The sequence below is a fragment of the Saccopteryx bilineata genome, chromosome 1 (assembly GCF_036850765.1).
Source record: "Saccopteryx bilineata isolate mSacBil1 chromosome 1, mSacBil1_pri_phased_curated, whole genome shotgun sequence".
In the NCBI taxonomy this organism is placed as follows: domain Eukaryota; kingdom Metazoa; phylum Chordata; class Mammalia; order Chiroptera; family Emballonuridae; genus Saccopteryx; species Saccopteryx bilineata.
The window spans coordinates 305,736,453-305,750,490 of NC_089490.1; the positions used below are offsets into that span (position 1 = coordinate 305,736,453).

General features: G+C 47.4%; 1 protein-coding gene across 1 annotated transcript in view; it reads right to left on the reverse strand.

The window, feature by feature from the left end:
• Positions 1 to 1,381: 1,381 nt before the first annotated feature.
• The window catches only part of SMIM35 (small integral membrane protein 35), a 64,299-nt gene continuing 51,642 nt past the window's right edge, over positions 1,382 to 14,038 (reverse strand). The window contains exons 2-5 of the mRNA XM_066245809.1: positions 7,038 to 7,154; positions 5,971 to 6,004; positions 4,389 to 4,524; positions 1,382 to 2,530 (exon numbers count right to left, since the gene is read on the reverse strand). Of these exons, the coding sequence (XP_066101906.1) occupies positions 4,425 to 4,524; positions 5,971 to 6,004; positions 7,038 to 7,154 (251 nt within the window). The 3' untranslated portion in view covers positions 1,382 to 2,530; positions 4,389 to 4,424. The remainder of the gene's footprint in view (positions 2,531 to 4,388; positions 4,525 to 5,970; positions 6,005 to 7,037; positions 7,155 to 14,038) is intronic.

Genomic DNA, 14,038 nt, shown 5'->3' on the forward strand with positions numbered 1-14,038 from the left:
AGGGGGCGACGCTCTGCCCACCAGGGGGCGATGCTCTGCCCCTCCGGGGCGTCGCTCTGCTGTGACCAGAGCCACTTTAGCGCCTGGGGCAGAGACCAAGGAGCCATCCCCAGTGCCCGGGCCATCTTTGCTCCAATGGAGCCTCAGCTGTGGGAGGGGAAGAGAGAGACAGAGAGGAAGGAGAGGGGGAGGGATGGAGAAGCAGATGGGCGCTTCTCCTGTGTGCCCTGGCCGGGAATCGAACCCGAGACCTCTACATGCCAGGCCGACACTCTACCACTGAGCCAGCCGGCCAGGGCTAAGGCTTAGTTTTAAGACTAAGGCTTTCCCCACACCCTTGACTGTTGCTTGATAGGGGGTGGTGCACTATCATGAAGAATCTCATTATGCCTCAGATAAGTGGCTTTGTATCAGAGACTTCCTTGTTTGTATATTGGATTAAAGGTTTTGATTTCTACACTATAAAATGAGGCAGAGGAGACCATGCTGAGGAGAGCAGGGCAGAAAAAGGCCATGTGGAGGAGAGGAGAAGCAGCCAAGATGGCGGAGTGCTGAAGAAGAAACCAGTTTATGCAGAGTTTGTGCGGAGAGAAGGAGATGGGGAACAGAGGTGAATAAGGCTGGTGAGGTAGAAACTTTGATTCTAGGAAACTCAGATAAGTCAGGGGCTTTGGGAGCCCTGAATGGAAAGGAAAGTGTTTTCCCACTGTGTGTATTTCTTGCTCACTGGCTGCAAGCTAGGATTAAAGCTAATGGCCTACCAGTTCTTGGCTCCGTTGTTTCATTACTGTAAAGCCAGTATCCACGGTCACCATCACAGCCGCCTGGCCCATGTAGGTTCCCATTAGATTCGGACAGACGGTAATGAAATAACAGAGCCACAAACTGGTAGGCCATTATCTTTAATCCTAGCTTGCACCCACAGGCAAGTAAAAACACACACTGGGCTCCAAAACCCACTTATTCAGTGCTCTCAAAGCTACTGACTAATCTGAGTTTCCTAGACTCAAAGGTTTCTAGCTCACTAGCCTCATTCTCCTTTGTTCCCCATCTCCTTCTCTCTACACAAACTCTGCACTAACTGGCTTCTCTTTCAGCACTCTGCCATCTTGGCTGCCTCTCCTCTCCTCCACGTGGCCTTACTCTGCTTTCCACCCTGCTCTCTGCTCTAAAGCCAATCTCAGGAACCGAGAGAGTAAGCTCCCGGTCTGCCCCCATTTTATAGTGTAGAAATCAAAACCTTTAATCCAATATACAAAATAGGGAAGTCTCTAATACAAAGTCACTTATCTGAGGCATGATGGGATTGTACCACCCCACATCAAAAAGGGTGGGGAAGACTTAGACCTAAAACCAAGCCCCAGGCTACAAGGCTCCTGCCTGCCCACATCCTGCCCCCAACACACATTAATATCACCTGGGTGATGGGCTTCTATGTGGGCAGTGCCATCTTTAACAAAGTGAGCATAATATATTTTATTTGCCCAACAATTACCGTCTGTCTGAATCAAATACAAACCTGCACGGGCTGGGCAGCTGTGATGGTGGCTGCGGCTACTGACTTTACAGAATTCTAACTGCAGGCTTCAGCAGTGACTGGCCCTGCTCTATCTGCCGCTGCCCCACGAACTCAGTTTCCCTGGATTGAGCGACTCTGCACTAAGAAAGAACCTAGTAAAATGACATCCCAATGCAGGCTCAATCTCAGGTCCAGCAAGACAAAGACAAAAAAAGAAGTGACCCCACCTAGACAGACTGTTCGCTCTCCACCAAGCTACCCTCGATTCTTGACTTCCCTTGTGCATTATCTGGTATTTTACGTCTAGCCTGGGTTCCTCTTCCCCAGTCCCACCATTGCTGGTCTAACTTCCCCACCTCAGGGCAGCTTAGCACTGGAAATGCAGAACACCAGGAGATAGAGCTCTCCCTACCTCTATGCCCACCTGGTCACAGGAGCCTAAAAACAAGCACATGTTCTAGACTGTTCTAAGTACTTCCCTCAAAACTGTTCTGGAGGCACTGAGGCGGGTCAGCAGCAGGGAAAACAGACTCAGGTGGCAGATAGTGTCTGGAATCACCTCCATTCCCACAGGACTTTCCCTATTGAAAACAGGACTGGTTTTCCAGCTCCTGGTGTCAGCCCTGCAGAGAGGGCAATAGTGGGAACACGCCAGGTAGAGCCCTGCTAGCTCCGAAGTCTCCAGGCCCTGCCCACACTGGGCTAAGCAGGAGGGTTGTGCTTTCCAATTTCCCTAGAACTCCGCCCATGGCCTCAGGGACCTTCTGGGAGCCAGCCCTTCCTCCCTAGGGAAAGGTAGCCTCTTCTCTTTCTGTGAGAATACCATCGCTACTCTACCAGACTCTTCCTGAGAGGCCTGACTGTCCTAGACCTCTCATGCCACAGGTGGGTGGTGTGCCCAGAGTAGATGTCATTGTCCACAGTAAAGGCCCAGGCCAGGCCTTGAAGACAGGAGATGAAGGCAGCCCAGGGGAGTGCAGGAGGGGCAGGTGCTGAGCCAGGAGTCTCTGCCTGAGGAAAGAGAAAAGGGAGAGTGACAAAAAGATGCCAGTGGTTGGGAAACTGTGGCTCGTGAGCCACATGAGGCTCTTTGGCCCCTTGAGTGTGGCTCTTCCACAAAATACCACGTGCGGACGCTACCTCAATAAGGAATGTACCTACCTATATAGTTTAAGTTTTTTTAAAAAAGATTTTATTGATTCATTATAGAGAGGAGAGAGAGAGAGAGAGAGAGAGAGAGAGAGAGAGAGAGAGAAGGGGGGAGGAGCAGGAAGCATCAACTCCCATATGTGCCTTGACCAGGCAAGCCCAGGGTTTTGAACCGGCAACCTCAGCGTTTCCAGGTTGACGCTTTATCCACTGCGCCACCACAGGTCAGGCCCTATAGTTTAAGTTTTAAAAATTTGGCTCTCAAAATAAATTTCAATTGTTGTACTGTTGATATTTGGCCCTGTTGACTAATGAGTTTGCCAACCACTGCTCTATACCATCCTGTCTGGCTCAGCTTCTGAGCAAGAGGGGAGTGACAGAGAGAGGGACACCTGAAGATGCTGAGTGTGGCATTCTGTGGGAGAAGATGAGAGAGGAACAGGACTCATGTGGGACTGCTGGGGGGAGGAAATGTGTGGACTGGGAAGAAGCAACTGGGATGTGGGTAAGAGATAGGCTTAAAGCCAGGGGGAGGGAAGGTGTTACCAAAGGCTCAGCCAGCATGAAGTCGGCCTATGGCTCCCAGGCTTAGAAACTATAGAAATAAAGCTCTAGAGCAGGGGTCTCAAACTCAACTCAGCATGTGGGCCGCAGAGCAAGATCACAGCCCTTCGGCGGGCCGCACTAGGTCTACAAAAGGCAACTGTTACACAACACTTTTCTCACTGCAGTTGAAAACAAAAAAAAATCAGTACAACAAGCACAATCGTACATGCAGTTTACTCAGTGTCACAAAACGACCAGAAACTGTAAGTTCACAGCACAACTGCTGTTAACTAAGCTAATATCTAGCTAGGATGCTAGAGAAATGAAAAATACAAGTAGGCCCCTAGGCTTACTTAATTTTATCCAAAATATTTTGAACTTCGTGGATTAGTCTGCGGGCCGCACAAAATTGTTCGGCAGGCCGTGAGTTTGAGACCCCTGCTCTAGAGGGATGCTTCTTGAACAGGGGTGTCATCTGAAACCTTAATCTCAGAGCAAAGGGTTGAGACATAAAACTCTATTCTAGAAGCTTCCATCTGATTAGAAATAGAAACCCCTGGCCCTTGCTGGTGGCTCAGTAGATAGAGCATTGGTCCAACGTAAGGAGTTTCAGGGTTTGATTCCTGGTCAGGCCATACAAGAGAAGCGACCATCTGCTTTTCTCCCCCTCCCTGTTTCCCTTCTCTCCCTCTTCCCCTCCTAGAGCCAGTGGCTCAGTTGATTCGAGTGTGACCCCAGGCACCAAGGATAGCTCAGTGGAGTGCATCAGCCTCAGCTAAAAATAGCTCAGTACTCAAGCATCAGCCCCTGATGGGGTTGCCAGGTGGATTCCAGTCGAGGTGCATGAGGGGTCTGTCTCACTATCTACTCTCCTTTCACCTAAAAAAAATTGTTTTAAAAAGAAGAAAGAAAGAAATAGAACCTCCTCAGGAAAGAAAGATAGGACATGGATTGTGTGGATGAATGTAAAAGAAACCGCCCAGTGCTGGTAAGAAGTGGGGATATCATATCCCAAAGATCATCTCCTACAGCACCCACTCCCCAGAAGGCGTGGGATGAATCAGATGATCTCTTCGGGTTCCAAGCAGCCCTTGCTAGGCTTGGGAGCCTGGACTGTCTGAGAACCTTACTAGGACATCAAACTCACTCAGGAGCTCGCCCACCTTCTACTCACCTCTCGTGGGCTCCAGAAGGCTGATGCTCCCTCCTATTAGACTAGCCTATTGGAGAGTTTTGTGTAGCCACCATCTGGGCTGCTGATGTGGCCACTGATGGTAAAGAGTGGACCAGTCTCCAGCTCCTTTGAGTTCCTAAGAAAGATGATCCAATCAAGTTATTGAGGCTAAGAAGCCAGCCTGTCCCTGGACCAGAGCATGGGGAAAACTTCCTGGCAGTGACTCACTGGCTCACTGACTTACCTTCCAGACTAGCTACCCCATCTCTCAGAGCAGATGAGGAGCAGGCCTGCCCTGTGGCGGAGAAGACAAGATGACTTACCCCGAGGACTGACTCCGGTCCCTGAATGTCTTCATTTGCTCCTCTCTTTTAATACCGTATTATGTCTGAGATTATATTACAGTATTTGTTTTGTTGTTGTTGTTGTTGTTGTTGTTTATTAAATAATTTTATTTTTTTAATGGGGTGACATCAATAAATCAGGATACATATATTCAAAGATAACAAGTCCAGGTTTATTACAGTATTTGTAATCAGGCCAAGACAGAAACACACTTAAAGACAGGGATGATGCTTAGTTATCTTTATACTCTTAGAAACAAATACCACAGTACCTGCCACAATAGATCCTCCCAGCAGTGGGATTCAGCCGATAGACAACGGTTTGCACTGGTTCAGCAGAACTGATGCCTAATTTTTTGTTGAGTTTGGTGAAGCGATTGTTAAAATGGCACTTGTAATCAGGGTTCTCTCTAAGGTGGGTGCCAGGGCAGCTGCCCAATGTGGAAATCACAAATTTACATTCCTTACTCTTTTTTAACGTCATCTGCGTAACAGCGTATTCTAAGTGCCCGTAGTAATGTTTATTCTATCCAAAGGTGAAAAAAATTTGATGGAACTATGCTTGTAATATTTACTTATTCATTTCATAAAACTCAGTATACTTTTAATGAAATGCTACATTTTAATTCCCTCACATTTGTTATTTCAGTAAAAAAACATATAACATAAAGAGAAGAGGTGCCAACCAGGAGGTGACAAGCTGTCACTGGAAATATCTTAAATAACAGTTTTATGGTTTTTGTCAGGTATTATTTAATATTTTTTCATTAATATTTTTAAACTCTTTCTTATAATATAATCTAGTTTCATGTTCCAGTAAATTCTTCTTTTATTGTTCTTATTTAAGTATTAAATGCCTGAAATAATAAACTACCTTTCAGTGTATTGTTTTTTTATACTTAAAACGGTCATTAGGGCAGAGAACTGGTTGTTAAATTATTTGAATCACACCACTGGATCCTTCCTGAATAAATGATGAGTAGATGATGAATGAGTGAGTGAATGAACAGTCCCTGCCTGGGGGTGAATGTTAAGGGGATCACTGTCATCAGGGTTTTATATGGTTTTATCCATGTTAGAAAGTTCTAAATAGACCCTGGCTTTTTCTTTTTCTCTTGTTTGCCTAGGGGATAAGGAGAAGACAGGGAAGGAAAGCAGCTAAGTTTTAGCTTCATATTTGACTCTTTCTCAAGTATACTAACCTCCCACCCCTAATTTACTGCCCTAAATCTACTCACCGGATCTGGTACAAGTTGAAGACAAAATTAGTCCCTAGAAAGACAATCCAAAAAGAGAGGGTTAGTATGTCCTGGGAAAACTGTCCATCATCCCTCTGGGAGCATTTGGTGCTCCCTTACCCCTGCCTGGGAGGGGCCTCAGGGTACGGTGGGAGGGTCCCAAGTCCCTACAGTTTCTGCTTCCTCATGCTCCATCTTCCCAGACTGAATCACCAACTTTTTCGAGGCAGATCCTGCCACTGGGGATCCCTCTACTGAGGGTACTGATTACCCTGGGAAGGAAGCACTCCTAGCTTGGAGCCCCAAAGGAGCAGACCTAGGCTTGAGTCCAGACTCTACCACTTTCCAACCCAGACTTCAGCCTCACATCTTCATCTATAAAAACAAAACAAACAAACAAACAAACAAAAAAGGAGACTAAGAATTTCATCCTTGCATGGAATTTTAAAGAAAACCATATTAGGAAAAGGTGCATTGGCACATAATAGGCATTCAGCAAACATTGGTGAAAGCTTTTGAAGTTCACTGCAGATTTGGGAAGTGTTCTTTACAGCTCAGGGGTCTGGCATGCACTCCCAGCTCTCCTGGGTCCTATGAGCAAATATGGGTCAGAGGCAGGAGTTCACACAAAATTGCAGGAGACTCCCAGTGAAGATGGAGCACCAGCAAGCTTAGGAGAGAACCCCAAGACCCACAAGCAGGAGAGAGATGTACAAGGAGCCAGAATGGGAAACACCTGGAACTTGGCCTCTCTAGCCTGTTGCCCGTGGCCTCGAGGCCCACAGAGGGTTTGGGGGTGGACACCTGTGAGCTCTAAGAGAAGAGGAAACTGGCTGCTTGCTGGGGTGGGAGGAGCCCCCACTCCCTTGATTAGGGACCCAGTACCCCACCCCCACCACCTCGAGTGTTCAGCCACTCACTCAAGTCTTCAACCACTGCAGCCACCACAGGAAATATTTTTGCATGACACCATGCTGAAGAGTTTGCAGCCCCACCCAACTCTCCAGCTGCTGCAGGAGAGGAGGGGCTTCGCAGACAGGGGGCTATGGAGCCCAGTATTCACTCACCCTCCCAGCAGTACCCACGCTGGTACCACTTGGCCAGGCTGTAGCCCAGGACGGACACAAGCAGCAGCAATAGCCCCACACCAAGGATCAGGCCCAAGGTAGTGATGGAGTCCTCACCTGCAGAGAGACACAGCACCCTTCAGCCAGCTCCCCAGAGCCCTCTCACAGTCCCTATGCCATCTGACCCGCACCGTGTCCCACGTCATCGCCTCTCTCCCCACTGCCACCAAAGTGACTGTCCCCTGGGGTGACCTGGCTAGTTCAGCAAGGCTATACTAAGATGTGAATGTCAGATACCCTGATTTTTTAGAGTTTATTTGTTTATCCAAAATAAGAGTCCTCTGACAGTTTAGTTCTCCAATAGTTTGGAGCTGAGAGGCCTTCCCAAAGCCACAGGCATCCTACTTATTGGAAAAGGCACTGCTGCTTGGGGAAGAGCCCAAAGGACTCTCTTCAGCAAAGGGCCCGTTGGTCAGGAAGGGCCACCCGGAGGCCTGGAGAGTGGAGACCTAAAGACCTGCGGTGCCCTCCCCACCAGCCCATAACCCAGTGGCAGGGTGTCAACCCTTTGGCTCTGTTTGCTGCTTATCCTCTCCTTTTCTTCCCTTTTTATGGTAAGAGCTCTTAGCTAAATTTATATTTTAGTTGTAAAGCCAAACTAAGAGAGACAGAAAAGGACAAAGAAAGAGAGAGAGCCTTCAGGGAGATGAGTTGGCTCAAAGGAAAAGCCAAGCGGGAAACGAGGTTTGCAGGAAAAGGCTGATGTGGGTGTGCCATGGGGACAAAGTGCCCCACCTGGTCAGGGAAGGAAGGGCAAGCCAGCCCCACTCCTGCCAGATGACGTGCGGAAGTGTGGAAGGATAAACTGATGCCCCATCTCTATGGTTCCCTGCGTTGCGGGGCTCCGGGAGTGATGCTGAGAACACAGGAGGTGCAGGGGTTCAGCGCCACCTTTGGCACAGCAGGCTTGCGGCTGAACCCAGGCCCACCATCTGCAAAATGTGAGACCTGAGCAGCCCCCTTTCTCTCACTAGGTTTCAATCTGTTCTTATGGAAAGTAAGCATAATAATAAGCACAGAGTTGATACACTGATTGGTGGAGATGCCATTTATAGAGCACTTAGGAGAGGCCCTGGCATCCACTTAGTGCTTGATAGACATTAATTATAGCATTATTGTTTTTGTCAACATATTATCAAATGGTGCAATTGTGTTTTTAAAATATTTTACAATTGCCTGACCAGGTGGTGGCACAGTGGATAGAGGGTCAGCCAGGGATGTGGAGGACCCAGGTTCAAAACCCTGAGGTCTCCAGCTTGAGCACTGTCTCACCAGCTTGGGCACAGGGTTGCCAGCTTGAGTGTGGGATCATAGACATGACCCGACGGTTGCTAGCCTGAGCCCAAAGGTCACTGGTTTGAAGCCCAAGGTCATTGGCTTGAGCCCAAGGTCTCTGGTTTGAGCAAGGGGTCACTGGCTTGACTGGAGCTCCCCTCCCCCCAAGGCACATATGAGAAAGCAATCAATGAACAACTAAGGTGTCACAACTATGAGTTGATTCTTCTCATCTCTCTCCCTTCCAGCCTGTCTGTCCCTATCTGCCCCTCTCTCTCTTTCTCTCTCACTCACTTAATTAATTAAAATATTTTATAATTGCCCTCCACCCAAGCCTTTGCCTTTCCCATGCCCCATGTCCCTTCTTCCCATTAAAGCAGCCCAGTTATTCTCCACTCAGCAAAGAGAAAGTCACAGCAAAATGCAGAACGAAGAGGGCTCGCCTCCTAGTTTTAGATTTCAAAAGCCCCAGCCCTTAGAGAAATGGAAAGGAGTCACAACATAGACAAGAATGAGCACAGGAAGCTTACCTCCTGGCTATACTAGGCAAAAAATTCTCCAACTTTGGGAAAGGGAAGGAGAAAGGCAGAGGAAGAAAAAGCACTGGAACCTGGCCTGTGGTGGCTCAGTGGAATACTGAGTCCCAGTTCAAAACCCTGGGCTTGCTGTTCAAGGCACACGTGAGAAGCAACTTCTATGAGTTGATGTTTCTTGTCCCCCCCCCTGCCCTTCTTTCTCTCTCTCAATTCAAGAAGAAAGAAAGGAAAGGAAGGAGGGAAGGAGGGAAGGAGGGAGGGAGGGGGGAGGGAGGGAGGAAGAACTGGAAAATATTGAAAGGATGTGACAGACTACAAGTGGCAAAGCTCTTGTAAGTTTAAGGCTTAGCAAAAGGCTAAGTCCTCCCCCCCACTCCTCCATATTGGCTATAAAGCTGAGTATTTGCACTCATCCCAACGTCCCACCTCACTTGCTTAGTGAAGTTGCTACCGGCTAAGTTTTTCTCCACACATCCATGTTAGCTGTGATGCTGGATTGTTTCTACTGTCCTATCCTTCTTGTTCCTTGGAAAGACTGGAGGCAATTTCCTTTTAATTCTCTGTTTTGTGAAGTTAAGATGTTATGTATGGTGGGGGTTTTCTACACTTGGGAGAATACTTGGGTTGCCTTGGAAATGTGACTTTGTTTTAATGATCTCTTTGATTTGCTAATGACTTCACTTTGCCCTATAAATAAAGCAGGTAGGGCAGTGGAGACTCACTTTTTGCAAGCTATCTTCTGTGTTGCAGAGTCCTCCTGAGCCCATCCTTTTTCTCTTTAAGCCTATTTTATTAATTCTGTGCCGTTCCCACTCAGGACCTGGAATTACTAGCTGTGCTGGTTCACAGCAAAAGGACTTCAATGGGTCCTAGAGAGAAAGTCCTTACTCCCTGATTCAAAGCTGAGCCCCAGAGGTCTAACAGCCAGACTGAGCCCCAGAAAGAAAACAAGAGCCCAGTAAGAATAGTTGGGTGGAGTTCCTTGGCAGACAGAGCCTGAGACAATTCTGAAGAATTGCTGGGCTCTTTCATCACACAGGAGCAACCAAATGACTTCTGTGTCCCCAAGAAAGCAGGGAAGTCACACAGAGGCCCTCCAAACCTGAAGGAATCACACAGCTGGGATCTGAGCACGCCCTGCAGCACCCTCCATGGCTGATGCTCAGAGCCCAGTCTAGGTGATGGCCATCGCCAGGGTTGCACCATAGGTGCCATCGTGAGCAGATGGCATCAGGGATCAGGTACCCTTCCCCCAAGAAAATTGGGGAAACAAGAATCCACTAAACAGCACCTTCTCTGTGCCAGGCACTGTTCTAGACACTTGTATTATGAATAAAACCCCTTCTCCTCATGGAGACTACATTCCAGTGGAAGAAGATAGGGAAGGTCAAAATAAATTAAATAAATGATATAGTATACTGGAAGACAATACATGCTAGGGAGAGAGCAAGAAAGCAGGGGAAGAGATAGACAGCGTGGTGGGGGTGAGCGTACAGTTTTAAATAAAACAATCAGGGAAGGCCTCAGAAAGAATGTGACAAAGGAGGAGGAAGCCCTAGAAGAGGTGAGGAGAAGAACACACCACGGAGACAGCTACAGTAAAAATGTAAGCACAGGGAGCAATAGGTACAATGGATACAGGAGCATGCAAGACAGGTTCCAAATGCATATAGGAGCCCAGAGTCATGAGTATAGGGGCATGGGACAAGGGCAAGCAGCCAGAGACGGGGGAACAGGAGCCAGATAATGCAGTACTCATAGTGCTCGAAGGCCATAAGGAAAGCCTGGTTTTTCCTCTAAGCAAGGAGGGAAGTCATAAGAGGATGCTGAGCAAAGAAGTAACATAATTCGATGTTTTAGAAGGTTCACTTTGATTGGCTGCTGTGTTAACAGACACAGTAGGGAGACCAGTCTGGAGGCTACTACAAAAATCCAAGCAAGACATGATCATTGGAGAAAAGTAGTGCAAGACGCTGAGAGGCTGTAGTTACACAGAGAGCATCTGTGTGGCTAACGGAGAAGTGTAAGAGAGGCCCATGATCTCAGCAAGAACAGGTGGCAGTGACTCGGCGGGGGGTGGATCGGTGACTCAGCCAGGCGTGGCAGTCGTGTTCTCGGTGTTTGTGGAAGCTGGAGTTTTGAAGGGTTTCATCGAAGAAAAGTCTCTTCAGGAGTAGAAAGTACCACAGGAAAACACCAGCAGGGAAATCACAGGCCTGCTGGAGACCCAGCTGGTGAGGAAGGAAGTGTGTAACCTCTGCTGGCCGCCACTTTGTCTCCATCCCCAGCAAGGCTTTCTGGCTGAGGGAACTTGCAAACACATTTCATTACTCTGACTGACCTCTTTCTCTTTCTAGAATGCTCCTTTAGTTAATATTATTTACTTCATCTCCCTTTTGTATACCTTTAAATTTTTATTATAAAATACTTGATGTGGCCCTGGCTAGTGACTCAGTGGATAGAGAGTTAGCCAGGCATATGGATGTCCCAGGTTTGATCCCCAGCCAGGACACACAGGAGAAATGACCATCTGCTTCTCTCTCCTCCCTTTCCTCCTGTTTCTCTCTTCCCCTCTTTCAGCCCGTGGCTCGGTTGGTCCCAGCATTGGACCCGGGGGCTGAGGATAGCTCAGTTGATTCGAGCATCAACCTCAGATGGGGGTTACTGGGTGGATCCTGGTCAAGGCACATGTGGGAGTCTGTCTTCCTCCTTTCACTTAAAAAATATATATATGTGATGCACACAGGAAATACATATAATAACATGATGAGCATCCATGTGCCTACTGAACATCTTTAAAGAATTCTAAGATCTTGCTATTCTTGCTTTCTAAGTATCTCAATTTCAGAGTAGTCCTCTCTCACCTCCTCCTCTAAGTAACTATTCTCCCAAACTTGGCATTAGTTTCCTTACACGTGTGTTTATACTGTTATTTCATTTTATCCTCATGAAGTATATATAGTATAGACACCATGTTTTATGTGCTTTAGAATTTTATATAAATGATATTAGGTTTACTAATCATAGTTAGGACACTAATCTTCCTGGAATTCATTTTTGTACATCTTATAAGAGAAATTACAATATACTTAAAACTGAATAATACTGAAAACACAACATATCAAAAAATGAGGATGGAGAAGACAGTCCAGAGAGACAAGACAATGGGGGTTCACAGGAAGGTGGGAACTTCCCAGAGAGAACCCCAGAGCTGTGCAGAGGCCCCCTGCAAGTACTCAGTAAGAGATGGAGCAGCACACATGAGTGAATAAACTACTAAAGCCAGAGAGAGAATCATCTGAAAGAAGTAGTGGCAACAGCGTCTCGCATTCCAAGTGGACTGAGAACAGTACCTGTTCCCATAAGCCAGCCTAGGAAAACTTAAAATTCCCAGAGTGTAGATAGAGAACTCAGGAAGGTCTTCATCAACAGTGGGGAACTTAGCTCCAGACCAAGTACTGCTCTGGGCCCACCTAACAAATCATAAAAGCAAAAGCAAGACCAGAAAGGATGAAACTGCTTCCAAGTAACCTAACTGCTTCCCAGAACATTGATAGGAAAACAAAAATATCCAGCAGCCAACAAGGTAAATATTTACAAGGTCCAGCATCCAATCAAAGGTTACCAAGCATGCAGAGACAGACACATCATGAGGAGGATAATTAGTCTATTAAAACCCACCCAAAACTAACGAGGATGTAAGAATCGGCCAAGAAGGACATTAAAGTAGTTGTTACAACTCTATTTCACATGTTCAAAAATTAGGTAGAGACAGTCAAGATACAAAAGAGACCCAAATCATATTTCTAGAAATAAAAACCACAGTGCTTGAAGTGAAAACTACATTTGGATGGGATTAACAGCAGATTAGACATTACAGAAAGAAAAAAAATGACGCATGTAGAGCAGAGGTCAGGAAATGTTTTGGCTGAGAGAGCTATGAACGCCAAATATTTTAAAATGTAATTCCATGAGAGCCATACAATGACCCGTGTACGTTACACATTATCCAATAAAAATTTGGTGTTGTCCCGGAGGACAGCAGTGATTGGCTCCAGCCACCTGCAACCATGAACATGAGCGGTAGGAAATGAATGGATTGTAATACATGAGAATGTTTTATATTTTTAACGTTATTATTTTTTTTATTAAAGATTTGTCTGCGAGTCAGATGCAGCCATCAAAAGATCCACATCTGAGATGACGTCAGAGTAATGGCGGAGTAGGAAGCAATACTGATAAATCTCCCCCAAAACTCAACAAGATCTTCAACCAGAAACAGAAAAACCTATACTTGGAGCCTCCAGATGCTTCGCAATACACCCAAAGGTATGGTTGAGTGAAAAATTGGCTAAATATATAACCAAACCCCGAAGGAAATAGGGAGTAAGAAATGCTCCGCCTTCCTCACTAACCTAAACAGGGCGGCTTTCTCTGGTAACTGTGAATATAGAAACTGAGGCGGGCAAAGGGGGTGAATAGATCCAGGCCGCGGCACAAACGGCCGAACCCGGCTGTGGCACGGAGATCCAAGCCGAGGAAAATCTGATCCTGTGGCAACCCGGGCAATACAAGCTAACACTCGAGCCAAACCCAAACAAAGAAAGACAAGCGGAGCGGCCATTTTACCCGGTCTCTGGTCGGCGTGCGCGCAGTTAGTGGGCGAGAGATTTCTTCCTAGGCCCCGGGAGTGGGTGCCCGTGTTGCCCCACGGAGAGGCAGGGTCAGAGGCCTTTCTGTGGGCCAAGGGCAGAGTCTCTGGGCAGCCCCAGCGCCCTGGGAAAGCCACGCACGGGAGGGAGTGAGAACTAATTCCAATGGTGGAGATTTTCCATGCTGGAGGGGGTTTCACTCAGAGGGAAACGCAGCCGGCCTCATATCCTGGTCTGCGCGCACAGATAGTGAATGAGAGATTCCTCCAAGTGTCTCGGCAGTGCGCACCCGTGTTATCGCACAGAGGGGCAGAGTCAGGGGCCTTTGTGTGGGCCAAAGCGGAATCTCGGGCCGCCCCAGCGCCTTGCAAAAGCCGCGCACGGGGACGGAGCGAGACTCAGTTCCAACGCTGCAACTTTTCCCTGCGGTTGGAACCACATCATCGGAGCGTGAGACTGCTGGCCAGATATCCTGGTC